The 24262-nt window shown below is 43.0% G+C and overlaps 2 protein-coding genes across 3 annotated transcripts; both read left to right on the top strand.

Annotated features, from left to right (window-relative positions):
• Positions 1-1115: 1115 nt before the first annotated feature.
• Positions 1116-12758, top strand: LOC112251029 (HAUS augmin-like complex subunit 5). The gene is made up of 20 exons (XM_024421656.2): positions 1116-1217; positions 1399-1497; positions 1699-1761; positions 1911-1943; positions 2114-2138; positions 2269-2401; positions 2530-2689; positions 2808-2898; positions 2989-3080; positions 3170-3224; positions 3326-3453; positions 3975-4053; positions 4148-4296; positions 4497-4659; positions 11091-11171; positions 11266-11411; positions 11551-11647; positions 11767-11905; positions 12091-12223; positions 12338-12758. Exons 2-20 carry the CDS (start codon positions 1400-1402, stop codon positions 12438-12440), a joined length of 1968 nt encoding a protein of 655 aa, XP_024277424.1. The 5' UTR covers positions 1116-1217; position 1399; the 3' UTR covers positions 12441-12758.
• Positions 12759-13743: 985 nt separating this feature from the next.
• sin3b (SIN3 transcription regulator family member B) lies at positions 13744-24211 on the top strand. 2 transcript variants are annotated; one of them, XM_042322188.1, is made up of 19 exons: positions 13744-14223; positions 15312-15418; positions 15979-16132; positions 16377-16715; positions 16907-17059; positions 17179-17301; positions 17390-17479; positions 17596-17714; positions 17895-18108; positions 19236-19352; positions 19507-19745; positions 19859-20042; positions 20131-20857; positions 20989-21158; positions 21338-21511; positions 21774-21866; positions 22181-22275; positions 22626-22824; positions 23215-24211. In XM_042322188.1, the coding sequence occupies exons 1-19, from the start codon at positions 14116-14118 to the stop codon at positions 23443-23445; spliced, it is 3636 nt and encodes a 1211-aa protein (XP_042178122.1). In that variant the 5' UTR covers positions 13744-14115; the 3' UTR covers positions 23446-24211. The 2 variants fall into 2 exon arrangements, with proteins under 2 accessions (XP_042178122.1, XP_042178121.1); XM_042322187.1 differs by having other exon boundaries at positions 16377-16736.
• Positions 24212-24262: the final 51 nt, after the last annotated feature.

Raw genomic sequence — 24262 nt, 5'->3', positions numbered from 1 at the left:
AAATCTATTGTTTGCTTTATATTTTGAAATAAATACATATCGTATCCAGATTACATAAAGCGTTCTATAACAATGCTTAACTCTGTGATGCCTTATGGTAGAAACAAGCTCTAAAATGACTGTGAAAGACGTGACTCCGATGCATATGGGGATATATTGATTAATCTCTATGACAATCTGAAGCTAAACTCCAGCCTATAATATTCGAGGAGATAAAACAAATACTTTGCTATTCTTTCCCTATATAAACTGAGCTTTTCTCTTTTGAAATGAGAAGATGTTTGTTTAAACCCAGGTAGCTTTTAGGGAAGCACTTCTGTTGCTGGGTTATACAACCGAGGAGTACCCAGCATTTGAAGCTTACAGTTTTCTGCGTCAATAGAGCCTGTCTGGGTGGAAAGGTAACTTCTGAAAGTGCCATGCGTAGATGAATAAGGATGTCTAAAATGTAATTATTTTTGTCTCACCTAGGGCGGCAGAACATCCAGGGCATTCGTGATTTTATCAATGTAATCAGATTGAAAATATTAGGCTATGTTATTGACATTGAACTGATAATATAGCCTACTAAACAGATGTATTAAACATGTGTTTAACCTATTAATTGGCCTGCTATTATGTTCTGCTCCTCAGACTTTTAGCGGAGAAAAAAATTGGCCGAAGCCCAATCCTAGCGGGGGCTAATTTTTATCTCGCCTAGTGCAGCAGAACGTCCAGGACCGACCCTGACTATTAGGTCTTTATTATTATTTGCCATATGACTGGAATATGTATTTATACGGAATGGTGAAGTGGATGAAAGCTGCTGTGTCGCTCTGACTACCTTATTGAGGGGAAAATGTACTTACTCTGATGTGGTTGTCCCGCCTAGCTATTTTATAATTAATGCACTAACTTTAAGTCATTCTGGATAAAATCGTCTGCTAAATTACTCAAATGTAAGTTTCCCATTGTGTGTAACCTTTTCGTGTTCATTACGGAAACCATTTAAGAATCACACAGACCAAAACGAGAATTCTGAATAGACAAATCCAGGTCGATCTCGTCCAGTTTCGTTCAGTTTGCTTCCGAAATGTTTTGCAACAGAATCGGCGTAATGTTGTAGAACGTTTTACGTCCTATTTGTCCTGTTTCAGAACTTAAGCAAACGTCACCGGATATGCTGCAGAGCGGGAAGTTGAACGGGCGGAAAAATAACAAGCGCCCAACTGAGCAAAGTAGGACAGCTAACTTTTCTTGCCATTTTTTTGACAGTCAATCACTTAGAAGCAAATCTACTTCGCCATCGTACTATTAAAGCCACCCGTCAAGCTAAAATGTACTTGCTAGTATTCGATTTTGGTGAGAATTATTGAGCTGGATAGCTAGCTAACGCCTCGCTTGTTTTGTCTGGAGAAGGATGGGAGACAGGACCCTGCTGCGGGAGCTAAAGCTGTGGGCGATTGAAGAATTTAATCTACCAACCCAAAGTCTCCCAAACGACAGCTACTTTAAAACGTGCGTAACGTCATTCATAAATGTCCAATTTAACGTACATGCACCTTTTTTTTGGCCTTGTTGAGCTATTCCTTTTTGTCTTGGTAGCAATTCTAACTACAGTCTTTCATATCGGCAGTTGCAGACTAATTAAAACGAATTTGTCCCAACATTGAGTTAACCCAAGTAACGTTAAGTATATTGATGTTTGTTTTGATTCAGGTTATGTGTTGGCCCCGGTGCCTCTATATGGAGATATGTCACACAACATATTTTCAATCAGAGGTGGGTATGCAGACAGGTTTTTACAACTTTATTAATTATACTTCCTAGTGTTTCTATCAATTTATTTTGTAGTAGCTAGGTCAACTATTGTCGTTTTGTCCTTTTACGTGTGTTCTTCCAATATCTTCTCTATTCCTTTCTCTTTGCAGGAATGTAAGGGTTATGCGTGGAAATCTCCGATGGTATCCTTTATTTTTGGTGTCTTGAGTTACCTACAAATGTGATAATTTCATTGTCTCTGAGATGACACCAACTCTTGATAGGATAACTGCCTAATTTCTCTGATATTAATATGACACACAGGTTTTGTTGTATGTACAGTTATACAAGCCTTGACATTGTGCTCTCTCAGGTACAAAGTTCTGCACGATAAGGAGGTACAACCATATTTCTCTAAACAAATGTCTAGATAGTTTGATAGTCATAAATGTGATACTGTAGCAATGTGTTAGCGTTATGTTTTCTGTGTGCTCATTCTTTTACATTATTGTATGTACACATTTGCAGTTGAAACAAGTAGTGGGGCAGAGTGATGCTGCTAAGCGGTTTGAGCTTCAGGAGCAGATGGATGAGCTGAGAGTAGAACTAAACCACCTGGACTCTCAAATCAATGGGACTGAAGCACAGCTGGTTACTGAGGGTGAGCATTTTACCAAATATATATACTTTTTTCTACATACCACATCCCAAAATCTGCTAGGTCTGTATATGTGGATGTCCTCTTTCGCCTTGACGCGCTGTTCTCTGTAATCCCTTTGTATTGAGTAGAGGAGTCCATTAACCGGAGCTGGGAGATGGTGGAGGAGAACCAATGCAGGGAGCTGCTTTTACAGGCTTTTAAGCAGCGCTGCATGAAGGAGCGCCACTCTCTTTCAGAGGATATCCTCAAGATCAGTGGGCACTCCCAGGTTCTGGAGCAGCTGTCTAGGTGTGCTTGCTAGAGCCTCTGCTGTTTACCCTTTTACCATTTCTTACCACACTTCCACATGCATTTGACACCTCAAGCCAACCCTAAATCCATTCTTTACTTTTGGTGTGTTTTGCAGGAGGGCAGAGGTGAAGGTGGTGTTTGGAAATGAAACCTCCAATAGCAGTGGGGACCATCTCAACCCATCAGGAGCAGAGCCTAAGGTTCTGGTAAGTGCTTTACTATATTTTATTACTTATATGATAGTCTTCGAAGTGATGGTTTTGCATTTTACTGGTCTTGTTTATTTTTCTCCTTAGCGTAACGTCCGAGAGTTGTGTGATGAAAGACTCCAGTTCTTCCAGTCTTTGCAAGAGAGTGAACTGAACATGACATCTTCCACTGCCACACAGTAAGAATCATCAGATGGTTTTATATAGGAACCGGAGTCATCCATGGGATACTTCTATTGATAAATCATTGTTCTCTCTCTTTCTTCAGCTTGACACGTGAACAGAGAACTGCAGTATTTCAGCATTGGTTAAGTGCTGTGGAGGTAAGTTGCATTGTTTGCACCTAGATAGTTACATCATGGTCTGTTTCCTATTTTCTTTATTTGAGTGAGAATCATATTGTTATTTTTTCAAATCTCATCAGGACTTGTTGCAATGCTATCCTCCGAACCAAGTGCTGTCAGCCTTGCGGTACCTGGCCTTGGGACAGGAAATGACATTGGAGGAGATGCTTACCTCTTTGGGTATGGCTCGTGATGTTGCTGCATTACGGTAAATGGTTAAAAAAATATGTATATTTAAAAAAATATATATATTTTATTTTAACCCCTTTTCTCCACAATTTCAATCTTGTCTCATCGTTGCAACTCGGGAGGCGAAGGTTGAGTCACGTGTCCTCTGAAACATGACCCGCCAAACTGTGCTTCTTAACACCCACCCGCTTAACCCAGCCGCACCAATGTGCCGGAGGAAACACCGTTCAACCGGCCCGCCACTAGGAGTAATTAGAGCGCGATGAGCCAAGTAAAGCCCCCCTGGCCAAACGCTCCCCTGACCTGGAAGATGCTGAGCCAATTGTGCACCACCCTATGGGACTCTCGAACATGGCCGGGTTGTGATTCAGCCCAGGATCGTTCCCGGGTCTGTAGTGATGCCTATACCACTGCAAAGCAGTGCCTTAGACCGCTGTGCCACTCAGGAGGCTGATAAATGGTTAAATTGATAAAGTTAGCTGGACAAAAATATCTGCATGGATTTGAATTATAGGGGCAAATGTATCTGTTTTATTTTAGGTTTTGCTACGAGAGTAATCACCTACTGGAAATCTCAAAAGAAGAGGAAGAGCTACCAACCGTTAAGAGTCTTTTACAGGTACTTTACACGTTTCCGTTTACACTAAAATACCAACATGGGGCCAAGACACTGCATAGGCTAGAACAGTAATATGTGTGGGATCTTTTTGCAGTCAGCTTGGGAGGAGGTGGAACAGAGTCTGATGGAACTGGCTCAGACACGGTCACGAATTCAACAGCTCCAGACCCAGCTTCATACCCGAAAGAAAGAGGCACATTTAGAGCTGATTGGCGGGGAATCTCAAACCGACGCCCTGTCACTGTAAATCTGCACTATAGATCGGCTTCTTCCACATCATTTACATTACGTTTACATGTCATCAATGAACATGCTCAGCCTCTAAACCAGTCATGTCAATTCATCAGAATACTCTGGTTTGTTGTCTGTATCTATTGTTTGTGATGCTCTTTACGCTTTCCCAGTTTAAAACCTATTTTCTCCCATGTTTCCATCCTGCCCAGGTCAGTGTTTAAGCTGGAGATGCAGTGTGTGATTCAGGCAGCAGTGAGAAATGGTTTGCGGGACCAGTGTGTTCAAATGGAGCAGCATGCCAGCGACCGACAGGAGGACCTCCGCAACCTACGGAGCCAATGGCAAAACATTGTGGACTTCAGACAGCTTGGGGTGAGAACCTGCCATCATTACTATTTCAACACTTGCCACACATTTACCTCAATCTCACACAAATGATCAAGGAACCTACCAGGTACAACCCTAAATCCGTAAACATGGGCACCCACATAGATATCATCGTGACCAACTTGCCCTCCAAATACACCTCTGCTGTCTTCAACCAGGATCTCAGCGATCACTGCCTCATTGCCTGTGTCTGTAATGGGTCCCCGGTCAAACGACCACCCCTCATCACTGTCAAACGCTCCCTAAAATACTTCAGCGAGCAGGCCTTTCTAATTGACCTGGCCCGGGTATCCTGGAAGGATGTTGACCTCATCCCGCCAGTAGAGGGTGCCTGGTTGTTCTTTTAAAAGTGCTTTCCTCACCATCTAAAATAAGCACGCCCCATTCAAAAAATGTAGAACTAAGAACAGATATTGCCCCTGGTTCACTCCTGACTTGACTGCACTTTACCAGCACAAAAACATCCTTTGGTGTACTGCATTAGCATAGAATAGCCCCCGCGATATGCAACTTTTTAAGGAAGTCAGGAACCAATATACACAGTTAGGAAAGCAAAGGCTAACTTTTTCAAACAGAAACTTGCATCCTGTAGTACTAATTCCAAACAGTTTTGGGACACTGCAAAGTCCATGGAGAATAAGAGCACCTCCTCCCAGCTGCCCACTGCACTGAGGCTAGGAAACACTGTCACCACCGATAAATCTACGATAATCGAGAATTTCAATAAGCATTTGTCTACGGCCGGCCATGCTTTCCACCTGGCTACCCCTAACCCAGCCAACAGCTCTGCACCCCCCACAGCAACCTGCCCAAGCCCCCTTTCTAAAATTATCTGCCGCAATTGTTGCAACCCCTATTACTAGTCTGTTCAACCTCTTTCGTATCGTCTGAGATCCCTAAAGATTGGAAAGCTGCCGAAGTCATCCCACTTTTCAAATGGGGGATACACTCTAGACCCAAACTGCTACAGACCTATATCTGTCCTGCCCTGCCTTTCTAAGGTCTTCGAAAGCCAAGTTAACAAACAAATCACTGACCATTTCAAACCCCACCCTACTTCTCCATTATGCAATCTGGTTTCCGAGCTGGTCATGGGTGCACCTCAGCCACGCTCAAGGTACTAAATGATATAACCGCCATCGATTAAAAACAACTTTGCAGCCGTCTTCATCGACCTGGCCAAGGCTTTCGACTCTGTCGACAGCATTCTTATTGGCAGACTCAATAGCCTTGGTTTTTCAAATGACTGCCTCGCCTGGTTCACCAACTACTTCTCATACAGAGTTCAGTTTGTCAAATCGGAGGGCCTGTTGTCTGGACCTCTGGCAGTTTCTATGGGGGTGCCACAGGTTTCAATTCTCGGGCGGCTCTTTTCTCTGTATATATCAATGATGTCGCTCTTGCTGCTGGTGGTTCCTTGATCCACCTCTACGCAGACGACACCATTCCGTATATATCTGGCCCTTCTTTGGACACTGTGCTAACAAACTTCCAAACAAGCTTCAACGCCATACAACACTCCTTCTGTGGCCTCCAACTGCTTTTAAATGCTAGTAAAACTAAGTGCATGCTCTTCAACCGATCGCTGCCCGCCCGACTAGCATCACTACTCTGGACGGTTCTGACCTAGAATATGTGGACAACTACAAATAGCTAGGTGTCTGGTTAGACTGTAAACTCTCCTTCCAGACTCACATTAAAACCTCTTAGAACTACCCCCCTACTTTTTTCAATTTCCACCTGAAGACATACCCAAATCTAACTGCCTATAGCTCTGGCCCAGAAGCAAGGATATGCATATTCTTGGTACCATTTGAAAGAAAACACTCTGAAGTTTGTGTAAATGTGAATTGAATGTAGAAGAGTATAACACAATAGATCTGGTTTAGATAATACAATGAAAAAAAACATACGTTTTTAATTTTTATTGTTGTATCATCTTTAAAATGAAGATAAAACAAACATTCAGATAGGATGATGGGGACAATTTCAGTGAAAAATATAAGAGGGCAACAGTACTTGTGCAAAGTTTCAGAATGATAACTTCCAAAATGAGTGTGCTACATTACATTTATCGCGACGTCACCAGGTGTCCCACACAAGTAGCCCAAATGTGGCCAAATTGGTGAAGGTATACATTTTGAAACAAATAACAATATACAAAATGCCAAAATGGTATTCTAACCCCCCCCAAAAAAAAAAAAAATATGGGGGAAAAAAATATACATTTACAAAATAACACGGTTAACTATTTACACACTTTCAATATTTGGAAGACCCTCAGTCCTCTATCAAATCAAATCAAATTTATTTATATAGCCCTTCGTACATCAGCTAATATCTCAAAGTGCTGTACAGAAACCCAGCATAAAACCCCAAACAGCAAGCAATGCAGGTGTAGAAGCACGGTGGCTAGGAAAGGCTCCCTAGAAAGGCCAAAACCTAGGAAGAAACCTAGAGAAGAACCAGGCTATGAGGGGTGGCCAGTCCTCTTCTGTCTGTGCCGGGTGGAGATTATAACAGAACATGGCCGAGAATTTCAAACGTTCATAGATGACCAGCAGGGTCAAATAATAATAATCACAGTAGTTGTAGAGGATGCAACAGGACAGCACCTCGAGTAAATATGAACAGTTTAGGGTTCCATAGCCGCAGGCAGAACAGTTGAAACTGGAACAGCAGCAAGGCCAGGTGGACAGGGGAAAGCAAGGAGTCATCATGCCAGGTAGTCCTGACGCATGGTCCTAGGACTCAGGTCCTCCGAGAGAGAGAGAATTAGAGAGAGCATATTTAAATTCACACAGGACACCGGATAAGACAGAAGAAGTACTCCAGATATAACAAACTGACCCTAGCCCCTTGACACTAACTACTGCAGCATAAATACTGGAGGCTGAGACAGGAGGGGTCAGGAGACACTGTGGGCCCATCCGATGAGACCCCCGGACAGGGCCAAACAGGAAGGATATAACATCACCCACTTTGCCAAAGCTCTACACAATATTGTGCTGCTGAGGTATAGTAAACAGATATATATATATATATGAGTACAGGGAACATAAGGTTGAATATATTATTATAGACCTGCTACATCTACTGTCTCTTTTATATTATGACATTTCAGCTAGATCTACTGTCTTTATTATATTATGACAGACCAGCTAGATCTACTGTCTTTATTATATTACAACAGACCAGCTATATCTACTGTCTCCATTTCACTTTGGCCATTGTTGTGGGCCTGCCCTCCCCTCAACAGCCTCAAATAGGCTATTTCATTTCATAAATAATATTTTATATTGTTAATTTCAAACAACGGCATTAGCATGAGAAGAACTTACCAGTCCAAAACAGTGACATTGTTCCTCTTCTGCAGGCAGGTTACAGATTATACACAGTGCGCGTTTACCAAAACAACGCTGTGCGTAAAATGCGTAGCTCCTTCCGGAATAAAACTTCAATAGTGAATGACTCTCTTTACGCTTGAGTTTACGACATGGGTTGGTCTTCCAACACACAACCATTGCATATTGCCGCTTACCTCAGCTCATTGACTATCTACCCAGCTAGATTCCAAGACGATCAGTGGTCATTGGGTTAAAATACAGTCAATCAACGAAACAGTGGTCATATCATTGGTGCACAGGGATGTCATTACTTGTTGTCTTCAAATCGGTTTCTTTCAGTCAATACGTCCCGCGAAGTGGCCCATCAGGTTTGGTTGTGTTACAAACAAACCAGTTGATTGCAGTGAATTCAAGACACAAGCGGTTCACAAAATGTTTCGTGTTAGGCTATAAAAACGGATTTGATCAAACAAAATATAATTAATTGTGTAACAAGGAGCATTGGAATTGCAAACAGACGAAGATCGTCAAAGGTAAACCATTTATTTTAATGCAGTTTGTGATTATGTTACGCCTTTGCTGGTTGAAATAGTTGTTTTTTATGGGGCTCTATGCTCAGATAATCGCTTCGTATTCTTTCGCAGTAAATCCTTTTTTAAATCTGACAACGCAGTTGGATTAGCAAGATTCTAGGCTTTCGATACATGTGAGACACTTGTATTTTCATGAATGTTTAATATGACTATTTATGTAGCGATCACCGTATGTTGTGGAATTTCAGCCCGCTACCGGGTTCCGTGCTCAGAGGTTAAGCATCTCCAATCCAAAATTACATCTAGAATCGGCTTCCTATTTCGCAACAAAGCCTCCTTCACTCGTGCTGCCTAACATACCCTTGTAAAACTGACTATCTTACCTAGAGGTCGACCGATTAATAGGAATGGCCGAGTAATTAGGGCCGATTTCAAGTTTTCATAACAATCGGAAATCTGTATTTTTGGACACCGATTTGGCCCATTTATTTATTTATTTGTACACCTTTATTTAATCTTTATTTAACTAGGCAAGTCAGTTAAGAACACATTCTTATTTTCAATGATGGCCTAGTGGGTGGGTTAACTGCCTCGTTCAGGGGCAGATCGACAGATTTTTACCTTGTCAGCTCGGGGGATTCAATCTTGCAGCCTTACAGTTAACTAGTCCAATACTCTAACCACCTGATTACATTGCACTCCACAAGGAGCCTGCCTGTTATGCGAATGCAGTAGAAGCCAAGGTAAGTTGCTAGCTAGCATTAAACTTATCTTACAAAAATCAATCAATCAATCAATCAATCATGATCACTAGTTAACTACACATGGTTGTTGATATTACTAGTTTATCTAGCGTGTCCTGCATTGCATATAATCGATGCGGTGCGTATCGTTGCTCCAATGTGTACCTAATAGAGGTCGACCGATTATGATTTTTCAACACCGATACCAATTATTGGAGGACCTAAAAAAAAGCCGATACCGATTAATCAGCAGATATTTTTATTTTTTTGTAATTCTTTTTATTTATTATTATTATTTATATTTTTTTATTTGTAATAATGACAATTACAACAATACTGAATTAACACTTATTTTAACTTAATATAATTGTATCACTTCTCTTGCATTCATTGCACGCAGAGTCAGGGTATATGCAACAGTTTGGGCAGTCTGACTCATTGTGAACTAATTTGCCAGAATTTTACGTAATTATTACATAACATTGAAGGTTGTGCAATGTAACAGAAATATTTAGACTTATGGATGCCACCCGTTGGATAAAATACGGAATGGTTCCGTAATTCACTGAAAGAATAAACGTCTTGTTTTCGAGATAGGTTATTAATATGGTCGAATCCAGAAACTAAGGCTCGTATTTCTGTGTGTTTATTATGTTATAACTAAGTCTATGATTTCATAGAGCAGTCTGACTGAGCGATGGTATGCACCATCAGGCTCGTAAGCATTCATTCAAACAGCACTTTCGTGTGTTTTGCCTGCAGCTCTGCTGTTTATGACATCAAGCCTATCAACTCCCGAGATTAGGCTGGTGTAACCGATGTGAAATGGCTAGCTAGTTAGCGAGGTGCGCGCTAATAGCGTTTCAAATGTCACTCGCTCTGAGACTTGGAGTAGTTATTCCCCTTGCTCTGCATGGGTAACGCTGCTTCGAGGGTGGCTGTTGTCGTTGTGTTCCTAGTTCGAGCCCAGGTAGGAGCGAGGAGAGGGACGGAAGCTATACTGTTACACTGGTAATACTAAAATGCCTTTAAGAACATCCAATAGTCAAAGGTTAATGAAATACAAATGGTATAGAGAGAAATAGTCCTATAATTCCTATAATAACTACAACCTATTACCTGGGGATATTGAAAACTCCTGTTAAAAAGAACTACCAGCTTTCATATGTTCTCATGTTCTGAGCAAGGAACTTAAACGTTAGCTTTCTTACATGGCACATATTGCACTTTTACTTCTCCAACACTTTGTTTTTGAATTATTTAAACCAAATTGAACATGTTTCATTATTTATTTGAGGCTAAATTGATTTTCTTTGGAATGAATTGCAAAAGTCACTGAAGCTGGAGACTTATCTCCCTCACTAACTATAAGCATTAGCTGTCAGAGCAGCTTACTAATCACTGCACCTGTACACAGCCCATCTGTAAATAGCTCAACCAACTACCTCATCCCCATATTGTTATTTTTTTGCTATTTTGCACTTCAGTATCTCTACTTGCACATCTATCACTCCAGTGTTAATGCTAAATTGTAATTATCTCGCAACTATGACCTATTTATTGCCTTACCTCCCTCATCTTACTACATTTGCACACACTATATAGATTTTTCTATTGTGTTATTGACTACGTTTGTCTATCCCATGTGTAACTGTGTTGTTTTTGTCGCACTGCTTTGCTTTATCTTGGCCAGGTCGCAGTTGTAAATGAGAACTTGTTCTCAAATGGCCTACCTGGTTAAATAAAGGTATAAAAGGAAATGTGACACACTTTTTTCATGTTTTTCTTTATAGGATGTCAGGCAGGAACAGATAAGCGGTCTGATCAAGGGGAACTCAACAGCTAAGACTGAACTGACTCGTGTGCACAAGGAGGTAGACTCACTCTATGCTGCTGTGTACTGTAATGCATATTGTGTAAACTGTGGCCATCTAACTTGACCCTTTCTTCTCTCCTGTCTGACCTAAGATTGGACAGTTTGTTCAGGGAAAGCTGGTTCCCCAATTTGCTAAAGTTCTTTCAGCAGCCAATAGGCTTCGCAACTCTGTGTCCCAAGAGGCCAGACAGTTTGGGAACGTGTCACTGTTGACACTTGACCGCAGGATCATTGAAGGGTAAGCGCTTCATATTTGTTCGTATTTGATGGTTGAGAAGCGTTATCCTTCTTATCACTATTTGGTCTGGATGAGAAAAAATTCTCAAAGGAACATTTTTCAGATGGTAAAGTTTTGTGAACTGCTATATATATTTCAGCCAGCAGAGAATTCCAGCATCGTGGTTGTCTATCCATCGCTTGCATTCCTTGCCCTTCCACAATCTGTGTCAAAGCCTGGCTTTCCCAATGTATCGAGTGAGTTCCAGCTGATTATTCCATGGCCATTTATGCACCCAGTGGTTTGCATCTTGCTCTTATCCTCCTGTTTATTTATGTGTTGTCTGTTTTGTGCCTGCTTTATGATTCTCTGCCAGGCCCCTGAGGAACTGTACACCCAAGCTCTATCCCAGCATCTGGAGCTTCGATTTCTGCGCCGTTTGCTGCAATTGCACTCCTCCTCTTTAACAAATGTAGAGAAGCAGGGAGCGCTGCTTCCTGCACCTGACCAACAAGGTACAGATCTTCCATAGAGTTCAAAGACGCAAACTAACAAATGGTAGAGCTCGATGCCATCCAATCAGATGCCAATCAAACTGTATCACTCATCTTTACCTAGTTAACCAAAGGCAGATTATGCAATCGTACATGTTTGATCTCTTCGTCTCGCTTTCATCTCCCTTTTATGTATTCCTCCTTAGCCCTCCTGCTACGTGTCCTGGAGGAAGACAAGGAGCTGCTTAAGTCTTTATTGCCCAAGGTTTGGGAGCTTACCCAGCGCTGCTCACAGGGCCTTTCTTATGGTTATCAGGTCAAGATTGCCATTTGCCATTGGTAAGTGCTACAATTAACACTTTCTCCCATATAACTCTTACTCATATTGAACCTCCATATTATACACCTGCTACTATTGACAATTCACCTTTTTCTTGTGTTATTTCTGTGCAGGTGGGATCAGCCTGCTCAGTTTGTTCTGCCTGGCATACGCAAGGGGGGACTGACTTTTCAGCAGTGGCTACAGAGGTGGAAATTTGCAGCTAAGGCTTCTTGATGAGCTCCCTAGAAAATAAAGACAAGACTGAAGTGCATAGATACCCAGCAAACAGGATGTCCAGGGGACCATGACGCAACCTTCCGAAGTTCTGGGGACATCCTTACGACTAATTTCTGTTTGCAGGGTATGCACCAAGGTGAATTTTAGAGAACAATATTGTTCTTTGTAGTACTAAAACTACAATTTTATTCCCACTGACATTAATTTACAATATTGTTTGTTTCTCATCTTCTTTTTGCTAAACATGATGCCATTCAATTTGTATCGCACGTACATTTCTATTGTCTTTATGCCATTAAATTAACTTTGCCTGCACCTTATCTCTGTTTTAATGTGCTTGATGGTTAATCTCAATCACAAATACAATCCTATTTGACCATTCGTTGTTATACATATGACCATATTATTGACAATACAGACATACTTTTTTGGTTGATAGAGGAATAGATTGTTGAAATGAGTGTTCCATATAGGACCACTTTGTTCATGGTGTGGTTTTGCAATGTCTGTGAGCTGTAGTTGTATGAATAATACTAGTATCCTGTGTTTTATTATAAGGCAACTAGCAATATTCAGGACTTGTTCTTGACACATGGAATGGTTTTCCGTGTGATTTGCATTGTTTGACCAATTTTATGGCATTCCCTGTACTTTCCTTCCCAGTTAATGAGAGGCAGGCAGTCAAATGACATTGCTCACACTGGTCATATCTCGATCTTTGCAAGTGGAGGCATTCGTAAAAATATACCAATTATACGTGCAACGTGGACACTTCTGTACAAATTTGTCCTCTACTCTGCATATGAAGGTGTGAAAATTGAAAAAGGACTGTACTGTTATGTTGAACGATGATGCAGAACAATCCCGAGCCCCGACTCGAGTTGTGCTGCGTTCATAAACAAGTGAGAAGGTGGTATTTACCTCATTCAACTGGGAAAAGGCCACATGAACGACCCTTCCAACTGGTAATTACTAGTCTATCATCGCTGAGCGCGGCTTCTCCCACATACTGACCTCTGAAGTCACCCACTAAGGAAATTATCTCGATAACAGCATTTTTGGCAGTTAAATGTAACAAAACGTAAAAATCAGAATTATTTACAAGCATGATAGCTGTTACCTTTCCTTTATGGTTGAAGTAGCTTGTTGGCCATTATCCAATCTGCATTTCTCAACGAGTTGAAGAACCGTGAATGCATCCAATTGGTAATAACCACCTTCCCACTTGTTATGAACGCATCATTATGAAGCCGACTCCACCCCTTTCTGCATGCGTCTGCGCACTGATCAACTGTGCTTCCGGATGCCAAGATTGAGCAAGACTGACTGCACAGCTGCCGCCGAATTTAAAGAGACAGGCAATCGTTCATTTAAAATAACATAATCAGCAACCATTGTCTCAAAGCTTGTTTTAAAAGAGGCTTCACTCTGACATAGCGCACCAGTAGTAGTCACTCGTTGGACCAATAATGGCGTTCATTCAAAGTCAAATCGAGTAGTAGCTTATCATAGCTAAGTTACCTGGTTGGATTTTCCCTATTGCTTGCTGGCTAAGGTTAGCCAAATAAGCGTTGCTAGCTGGTTTCCCGACGAAGAGCAAGATTTGTCGGCTAGCCAACAGCCATATACTGAAGCTTATAATCAAGTAGTAGTGGCTACTATCGCCGGGATAATGGCGAAAATTCAGGCACACAGCAACCCGAAACAAATAAACCAAATTCAAGACAAGGCCTATGTTGTACAAAAACAAGTGCAACAACAGCACTTTCAGAAACTGAAGGTAAGAGACGGGAACAAAAATGGAAAAGTCTTCCTCAGAACCATTTTGTGTTCGTCAGATATTGGCCATCTCTCGATGCTAACGAGTTAGCTTGCTAGCTAATCATAAGGGGTTCTGATTGGGATGTTACTAGCTAGATAACGCTAGTTGGCGTTTGTTGTCGCATGCATGCACAGTACTTTAGTGGAGGTTAGCAAACGCCAGCTAACTTGGGTTCTTCAATGGCGTTAAACACGATTTTAGTAATGAGTCACTGGGTCATCCAAATACAGCCTAGTAGGATGTAACGTAGGTTATCTAGCAAGTTGATTTGGCTGGCTAGAAGCTACCTAGTTTCGATTGTCAGATAACTTCGGACATCCGAAGTTCCTTGTTCACCTTCTCTGCCCACACTACCAGGCAGAACAAAGTCAAACGTGCGTTGTCTAGAATGGGATGGTGTTTGTTGGCACAAAATGGGAGACTTGTCTTTGCTGGTTTGTAATCCGAGGTCGACAGCTAGCAAACATAGTCGTCGGTTCACTCGCTTGGTTATGAACAGCATGGTATATTTAGAAAACCCTAACGTTTATTGTTTATTCAGGCGTATTCCTTGTTTTCCACCAAGCACACAGAACCATCGATTTTGTTAGCTAGCTAACCATACAGTTTGCGTTTTCATAGTTGGCCAGATTTGAGCTACGTTAATGTATCAAAGACAAAGGTGTTTCGATGTCATGTATAGTAAACCTATTTATTAAACTAGTCTGAGCAAGATTTTTTTTATCTGCCTATTATTTGAAGTGTAGCTGCAAATAATACTGGTAGATAGTTGGAAAGGTAGCTAGCTAAACGAGTTATGGTCAAGACCTGCCATAAGTTATTCAGCTAGTGACTGCAGTGAGGAGCAACATGATTGGTTTGCCCCTGTGTTTGTGAACGTGTAATAACAGTTATAACATAACACACACCACACTATGTTATTTGTTGATGATCTGGTAGTAATCTGGAGTGGGCCCCTTAATTTCTTGCATGTTCTGGAGAGAAAAAAAAAACAATTTGCTCTAATGAATTTTCATTTGGTGCCTCACCATGATCTTTACCCTCAGGTTGAAGATGCCCTATCATACCTGGACCAAGTGAAAATACGATTTGGGAATGACCCTGGAATATACAACAAATTTCTTGACATAATGAAAGAATTTAAATCACAAAGGTATAGCATTTCCCTTCCCTATTTCTTGATAAGTGATTAACTTTAATAGTATAAAAATCTATCTTAATTAAAGGCCCAATGCAGACATTTTTATATTAATATCAAATCATTTCTGGCTAACAATTACATACCTGTGATAGATTTCCATTAAAATGGACTAAAAGTATATTTTGGGCAAAACTTTTATCATATTAAAGTTTTGTTAGGTCTGAGTGGGGAGGTGGAAACTGAAAACTAGCTATTATTGGCAGGGAGGTTTGGAACTCTCTTTTTGTTATTGATCTATTAATCGATTTACCCCATGGTGGTACCACCATGGAAAGACGACACCCGCTTATGGAAACCTGCTGATTAGAAGGTCCCTGTGTAGTTGCTGGGACCTTCAGATGTTATATGTGTTAGTTTCATCAGCTTTTGTACAATATGATATACAACACAGTAAAACACAATTTTGACTGCACTGGGCCTTTAAATGTGATGAAAAGCAGATGTTCTTAATGCCACCTCATTTAAGGTCATGTCCTCTGTCCCTATAAAATTCTTTCTCTCCTCGTTCATAGCATTGACACACCAGGTGTTATAAACCGTGTGTCTCAGCTCTTCCACGGACACCCAGACCTTGTCTTAGGATTCAATGCCTTCCTGCCCCCAGGCTATCGGATAGAGATTCCCAAGAATGGAGTGGTTTTCCTTCAGTCACCTTTCTCTGCCCAGGTGGGTCACTACTAAATGTTTATTGATTGGGTTTCCAGACAGTCGTAATACTGGCTGCCTCTGCACAACAAGTTGTGTAACCCAGTTTTATGAATCAATATCCACACACAGTTTATATAGTGGGCCTATATATAAGTGGAGTTTTTCACCAGAGCAGACCATATGGTCACACACGAAGGTGCTCTTAAGATGCATGTTGTGAAGTTAATTTATGTTTAACATGAATGTACCTTTTCTTTGGTAGGTCTCCCCAGGCCAGGGGAAGAGTATTGCAAGCCCTGCTGTGAGTGCCACTGGCTCACCTGTTGCTGAAGCTGGGTCTGCCCAAAGTGAAGCTGTGGCATCGCCTGAAAGCATCTCCTCGTCCTCTGGACCCCCAGAGCCCCCCAGTAGACTGTCCTTGCCACTCCCCAGCAGAGAGAGCCAGTCCCAGCCACAGTCCTCCTCGGTGTCCCCCCCTGCCTCGGAGCCCAGCCCAGTAGAATTTGACAGTGCTATCAGCTATGTCAACAAGATCAAAAACCGCTTCTTAGACCATCCAGAGATCTACAGATCCTTCCTTGAGATACTACACACTTACCAGGTACACTGTGTCATCAATATGGTAATTGATTTGTTTTTCTGTCAATTGAAAACAACACATTTGATTGATGTCTGCTTAAAGTGAAGTTGTTTGCTAGCATCTAGGTCAAAGCAACTTTAAATTGTTGCAGATGAATGTGTATCCTATCACAGTTACTCAGATGGAACAATGGTCTGTTTTTGTGCTAACAGAAGGAGCAGCTTGAAGTCAAGGAGAGCCGGGGTCGTAGTAGTAGTGGGATGACAGAGGATGAAGTTTTTTCAAAAGTTGCCAGCCTCTTCAAAGGCCAAGAGGACTTACTGGCTGAGTTTGGACAGTTCTTACCAGATGCTAAGAGATCATTGGTTAGTATTTTCCCCTTCTTTCTGAGATTGTTACCTGTCCATGGTCATTATGTTTGATCAGTTGATTTTCAGTGCCATTTGTGTTGCTATATTGAACTATTAGTTCTGTGTTCTTTCAGTTCACTGGCAGCTCCCTGACAGGGAAAGACCAACTGAAGAGGGCAGAGGATGAGGATATGAGCAAACATAGCAAGAAGAGATCAAGGCCCATGCTGCTGCCGCACATGACGCCACTGCTCAAGGTTTGGACTTAATCACACATTCATATGCTTTAGCATTTTTCTAGAAGACCTTTATTGTATGTGATTGGTTATGGTTTGGTTATTTTAGAAAAAGATGAAGTTTTCGTGCTCCCAAGACCAGTCCTTTGCCTCAGTTGGGAAGCATGGAGTCTTGCGGGAGTTCACCTTTTTTGACAAGGTAATGCTCAAGACGACACTAGTGTCAGTGTTGTAATGATTCCATAATGTTTTGGCTCTGACAGACATCATGAAATCCTTGGTCACCAATGACGATAATGTTTTGATTTGTTGCAGGTTCGACGTTTCTTCAAGAGCCAGGAGGTGTATGAAAACTTCCTCCGCTGCATTGCTTTGTTTAACCAGGAAGTGGTTTCGGGAGCAGAGCTGCTGCAGCTTGTCACCCCCTTTTTGGGGTAAGTGGACTGTGGGAGCTTACATTGGACCATGGGAGCTTTCAAAGGGAACAGTCACTGATGTCTTCCGGAGTAAATAAATGCATACTGATATTTTTGTACACTATGAAGGGCAGTATGTTTTGCCAAGTCTCCTCTCGAGCCATTCATTTATTTGTACATGTTCATTATTTCCTCCAGGAAGTTTCCAGAGTTATATACCCAGTTCAAGTCATTTCTGGGGGACAAGGAGCTCTCTCATTCAATGTCGGGCCTGTCAGACCGCTACATGGAAGGGGGTGGGGGCAGGGAGGTCGACTATGCATCTTGCAAGCGCCTGGGATCCAGCTACAGAGCACTACCCAAGACTTACCAGCAGCCCAAGTGCAGCGGCCGCACTGCCATCTGCAAAGAGGTCTGCATGAAACTTTTTTAAGATTTGCCATTCCAGCACTGATTTCTAGTCCAAGTTCAAATCAAATCAAATCAAATTTTATTTGTCACATACACATGGTTAGCAGATGTTAATGCGAGGGTAGCGAAATGCTTGTGCTTCTAGTTCCGACAATGCAGTAATAACGAACAAGTAATCTAACTAACAATTCCAAAAAAAACTACTGTCTTATACACAGTGTAAGGGGATAAAGAATATGTACATAAGGATATATGAATGAGTGATGGTACAGAGCAGCATAGGCAAGATACAGTAGATGATATCGAGTACAGTATATACATATGAGATGAGTATGTAAACCAAGTGGCATAGTTAAAGTGGCTAGTGATACATGTATTACATAAGGATGCAGTCGATGATATAGAGTACAGTATCTACGTATGCATATGAGATGAATAATGTAGGGTAAGTAACATTATATAAGGTAGCATTGTTTAAAGTGGCTAGTGATATATTTGACATCATTTCCCATCAATTCCCATTATTAAAGTGGCTGGAGTTGAGTCAGTGCCAGTGTGTTGGCAGTAGCCACTCAATGTTAGTGGTGGCTGTTTAACAGTCTGATGGCCTTGAGATAGAAGCTGTTTTTCAGTCTCGGTCCCAGCTTTGATGCACCTGTACTGACCTCGCCTTCTGGATGACAGCGGGGTGAACAGGCAGTGGCTCGGGTGGTTGATGTCCTTGATGATCTTTATGGCCTTCCTGTAGCATCGGGTGGTGTAGGTGTCCTGGAGGGCAGGTAGTTTGCCCCGGTGATGCGTTGTGCAGACCTCACTACCCTCTGGAGAGCCTTACGGTTGAGGGCGGTGCAGTTGCCGTACCAGGCGGTGATACAGCCCGCCAGGATGCTCTCGATTGTGCATCTGTAGAAGTTCATAGCATTTTTTGAGTCTGTTAGTGGAAGACAGAAAAAAGTTGTTTGAGGGCTAGATATCTGGCCTTGACAGGGGTCAGAATTGAGCATGTGATTATTATTTTTCCCAGGCACTAATGGCTTCTGGTTGGCTTTAATGATAATATTCTTAATTGTGTGGTTATTGAAAGTGAAACCAAATGGGTGTTAAAGTCCTGATTTCCTGCATTTACAGGTGTTGAATGACACCTGGGTTTCCTTCCCCTCGTGGTCAGAGGACTCTACGTTTGCAAGCTCTAAGAAAACCCCATATGAGGAGCAGCTTCATCGCTGTGAGGATGAGAGGTTTGAAGTAAGCAAGATGAGATATCAGAACTACTATTCAGCCACAAACTATATACAAACAGACTGTTCTCCATTATCTACCCAGGGCATCGTTCTGCAATATCATTTAGATGAACATGTTCCAGAAGGATTGCTAATGGTTATTTTCCTGTTTCCTCAAGTTGGATGTGGTCCTGGAGACAAACCTGGCCACCATCCGGGTCCTGGAGAGTGTTCAGAAGAAGCTGTCCCGTCTGTCGCCCGAGGACCAGGACCGCTTCCGCCTGGACGACTGTCTGGGTGGCACCTCTGAGGTCATCCAGCGCCGAGCCGTGTACCGTATCTATGGCGACAAGGCCCCTGAGATTATAGAGGGTCTGAAGAGGAGCCCTGCTACTGCTGTGCCTGTGGTGCTCAAGAGGTCAGGGTGCACACACAAACCACACACACATCCAGGGGTGTAACTAAGATACTTGGCAAATGTGAATCTAGCTGTGTGTTAATTCTTCCATGTCTTCTCTGCTGTGTCTGTAGATTGAAAGCGAAGGAGGAGGAGTGGAGAGAAGCCCAGCAGGGCTTCAACAAGATCTGGAGGGAGCAGTATGAGAAGGCCTACCTCAAGTCCCTGGACCACCAGGGGGTCAACTTCAAGCAAAATGACATGAAGGCCCTCCGATCCAAGAGCCTGCTCAATGAGATTGAAAGTGTTTATGATGAGGTGAGTACTCCGATGTCAATTGTCTACTTTCTTTATTGATAAACTGATACATCTCCTCTCTGTGTCTAACACGTCTGTACCCCCTCAGCGTCAGGAGCAGAGCACAGAAGAGGGGGGCGTGGGCCAGCAGGGGCGTGATGGGAGCAGTGCGGCAGTGGTCAGCGAGCCACACATGGTGTTCACCTATGAGGACAAGCAGATCCTGGAGGACGCCGCCTCTCTCATCATCTACCACGTCAAACGCCAGCCCACCATCCACAAGGATGACAAGGACCATATCAAGCGCATCATCCAGCACTTTGTCCCTGACCTATTCTTCTCCCGCCGCGGCGAGCTCAGTGAGACGGAGGAGTGGACGGACGAGGAGGCCGAGGTGGAGGAGGGAGGAGACCGGGGAGGTGGTGGTAGCAGCAGCATAACAGGAGCTGTAGCAGCACCAGTTGGCCAGCCACAGCAACTGAATGGGGAGTCGAGGCGGCGGCGCTGCACCTCTCCTCAGACAGCGGAGCTGGGTGGAGCCTCCTCTCACAGCCTGGCCCCAGAAGGAGGGGAGAAGGTGGACCTGAGAGACCCTGAGGCAGAGCACCAGAAGGAGCTGGACGGAGTCTACAACCTGTTCTTCGTCAACAACAACTGGTACTTCTTCCTGCGGCTGCACCAGACCCTGTGCCAGCGGCTGCTGAGGGTGTACCGGCAGGCAGAACGGCAGCTGCTGGAGCACCGAGCCGAGCAGAACCGTGAGAGGCTGCTGATGGCAGAGGGTCGCAGGGATAAGGCCAGCGACCTGGCCATGGAGCTCCGCCTCAAACAGCCAAGTGAGAGAACTTCTCTGTTTTTGTCTTTTAATATTTTGTATTCCACATTGGTGAGTGTGTATCTCTGTATGGGAGAGGGAACATTGGGCTAAAGTTAGCCCTGTTATTTTTTTTTTGTACTCGATCCACAGGTGAGGTGGAACTGGAGGAGTACTACCCAGCGTTTTTGGACATGGTGCGCAGTCTTCTGGATGGGAACCTGGAGTCTACGCAGTATGAGGACACACTGCGGGAAATGTTCACCATACACGCCTACATCGGCTTCACCATCGACAAGCTCATCCAGAATACCATTAGACAGGTCAGGGTTGTCTCTTAAGCTGCCCGGCTGCATTCTACAGAACCAGATCCATATCCGTTCACTACATATTCATGCTTTACCTCAATAACATTGTGATCCTGAAGTGTTTGACTGTTCTCTGAATGCCTGGAGGTTCTCCTTCCTCCGGGCTGACATATCATTTCTCTGTCTCTGTGCAGCTGCAGCACCTGGTGAGTGACGAGGTGTGCCTGCAGGTGGCTGAGCTGTACCTGGCTGAGAGGAAGAGGGGTGCAGCGGGGGGGAACCTGTCATCCCAGTGTGTGAGAGCGGCCTGGGAGACCAGCTACCAGTGGAAGTCTGAGAGGGTCATGGCTGAGGAGAACTGCTTCAAGGTAATGGCCTGCACTGGGGAGACGACGCTGAAACTTTTAGCCTTGAATATTTGATATGATTTTCTATTGATTCTGTGCTTGAGCATGAGGAGACTCTGAGGGTGTATCTTTTATTAGGTTGAGAGGGAATAGTTTCCTCCTAGCGTTAGTGTAGGGCTTTAGCTGCTGCTTTTTTGGAACAGAGATTTTGTGCATTCTGAAACCGTCAGGTGTTAATCGTTGATGTTTTAATAGCTTGCTGTGGTGTGATTTGCCTTTGTAGGTGTTGTTCATTCAGAACAAAGGACAGGTCACCTTGACCATTGAGCTGCTGGACACAGAGGAGGCCCAGGCCGATGATCCCCTGGATGTGCAGGTAAAGAATCCTATGGACAGTCGCACCCATAGAATGTCACAGGATTCCCGTTGGACATCAACATAGACTGACCTTGTAAGGCAACTTGCTGCTTCAAATTTTGATGGGCAGCTTGCGTTTATACAACACAGGTTGAGGTTATTAAATTGTAAACATTATTAGTTCTCTCACCTACTTTCAAAAGTCAATACAAGGTAAAATGATCTTTAAACCTCTGAGTTTATAGCCTTTTTGTTATTTAATCTCAGTTTTAGTGTTTTTGCAATTTCCTGGCTTTTTTCCATATTGATTACGTTTTCTCTTTCCCTGTCCAGTGCCTGTCCAGCTATATGGAACAGTTTGTAGGGACGGAGTCGACGCTTTGCTCGCAGACTGAAGGCTACTTTTTCAAACCTGTATTTTTGCCCAGGTAAGAGATTCATGCTATTACCGTTAGTTGTGATGTCCATATATTGGCCATCGTATGAAGCCACATTATTTCCCTAGATGTTACATAGCAATCCTCTATTGTGTTTTCACATTTTGTCATTTCACTGTCTTAACTAATGACTGCGCAAAAGTATTTGAGTGCAGATGGTTTTTGCCCGCCAGAACAGCAATGCACAAAATGAGTCCTAGTATCACAGGCCCTGATTTGAATCTGAATGTGGCTGTCCCTGTGGTCCTCTGTCTGATCCTGAGGCACAGTATTTTCCTTCTGATAAACTCTTGACTGTCCCCCGCTTCCCTGTGCTACCGTGTGTGGGTCTCTGTGTGTAGGAACCTGAGGCACTTCAGACGCTGGCAGGTGCGCCAGGTGGAGGCGATGCGCTGCAGACGGGAGTGGCACAGGCAGCTGGGTGTGGAGAGTGCTGGCAGTCTGGACTGCCGCTTTAAACTCAACACCCACAAGATGGTGTTCGTCATGAACTCTGAGGACTACATGTACCGCCGGGGAGCGCTGGTCAAAGCCAGGAAGGTAGCTATTAGTATTTATGTCTTACTCTGTATGTTTTTTGAGGTGAAGAACAGCTAAGGCAGGAATATCTTGTCTCTTTATTGATTTATAGCTTTAGATGGCAGACATAAATTCTGGTTCCAAGTTCATTTAATGTGTTATGTGTCTTGTTTTGGCATCAGCTGGACCTTATCATCCAGACTGCTTCCACAGTGGTGCATGAAGCCCTGTCTGTAGGCTTCACTCTTCCCGTACCTCTCCCTCAGTCCCAGCCCTGTCTGTAGGTCTAACTCTTCCCGTCCCTCTCCCTCAGTCCCAGCACTGTCTGTAGGCTTCACTAACTCTGCCCGTCTCTCTCCCTCAGTCCCAGCCCTGTCTGTAGGTCTAACTCTTCCCGTCTCTCTCCCTCAGTCCCAGCACAGGGTAGCTGTGAAACAGCACGAGCGCTTTGACAAGTGGCACCAGGGCTGGCTGGCAGAGCACGTGCCTCCAGCGGCCGATCGCTCGGTCCACGACTGGCTGATGGGTGAGGAGGAAGAGGACATGATCCCCTGCAAGACCACCTGCCTCAACACACAGGTCAAAGGCCTGCCTGTCAACAGATACCAGGTGCATTACAGTAGGAAACCCCCCTCTCCCTAGAGGCTGGATCCACACACAATCTCTCTCACACACACACACCTGACCTACTACACACACGGAGAGAGACTGGGTGGACTTTGCAGACGTGTTGAGACTGAGATTGGGGGATCCAGTGCGGAACACAGGAGCTCTTCATCCGATTCACCCATGCTGCTTCTCTGTTCACACAGTCAGCAGTGCAAGCAGAGGGACGTGAGAATAAAATCATTGTTTCAGAAATGTGAATGTCTCTTTTTTTTTTATTTTTTTTTTTTTAAGTCCATTGTAGTTTTTAGCTTCTGAAGCCAGAGGGCCTTTTGTTTGTTTTTGTATATGTTTATACTGAAGTACTGAGAAATGGTTAAAAATGTGTTTCATGCTCCACAATGTCTTTTGTACAGTAAGCTCAACTTCAGTAATTTGATTACTGTATGTGCATATACAACTGTACACATTTTATATATGCATTTACATGAATATGATGAAAAATGTAAAATGACATGATCTTAGTGTTTTGCAGGCAGCCAATTCTTGATATTTACTTTTTTCTGGTAATTTTTCATTTTTCTTGTGACTAAACAGATGATTGATTGCCAGTGTGACAAGTCCTCACAATTGATTTAACTTTGTACATTTTATGGAACATCAGAATTATGTATCATATTCAAATCTTTACTTTGGTTTGTCATTTTGCATACTAAAATAAACTATCAGTGTTAAAATAATGTATAACATTTATCCTGTATCAGTTATCATGAATAAACAACAGAGTTGTGAACTTCTTAAACAGCCTGGAAAAGCATTTTTATATACAGTACCAGTCAAACGTTTGGACACG

Source organism: Oncorhynchus tshawytscha, linkage group LG05, assembly GCF_018296145.1.
Source record: "Oncorhynchus tshawytscha isolate Ot180627B linkage group LG05, Otsh_v2.0, whole genome shotgun sequence".
Taxonomy (NCBI): Eukaryota; Metazoa; Chordata; class Actinopteri; order Salmoniformes; family Salmonidae; genus Oncorhynchus; species Oncorhynchus tshawytscha.
This window is presented reverse-complemented; position numbering and strand designations above follow the sequence as displayed.

Coding starts and splice junctions, on each gene's coding strand:
- LOC112251029 (XM_024421656.2), top strand. CDS start 1,400: ATGGGAGACAGGACCCTGCTGCGGGAGCTAAAGCTGTGGGCGATTGAA. Junction 1,762..1,910: donor CAACATATTTTCAATCAGAG/GTGGGTATGCAG, acceptor TTCTCTTTGCAG/GAATGTAAGGGTTATGCGTG. Junction 2,899..2,988: donor GAGCAGAGCCTAAGGTTCTG/GTAAGTGCTTTA, acceptor TTTTCTCCTTAG/CGTAACGTCCGAGAGTTGTG.
- sin3b (XM_042322187.1), top strand. CDS start 14,116: ATGGCGAAAATTCAGGCACACAGCAACCCGAAACAAATAAACCAAATT. Junction 14,224..15,311: donor AGCACTTTCAGAAACTGAAG/GTAAGAGACGGG, acceptor CTTTACCCTCAG/GTTGAAGATGCCCTATCATA. Junction 17,060..17,178: donor CAGATGCTAAGAGATCATTG/GTTAGTATTTTC, acceptor GTGTTCTTTCAG/TTCACTGGCAGCTCCCTGAC.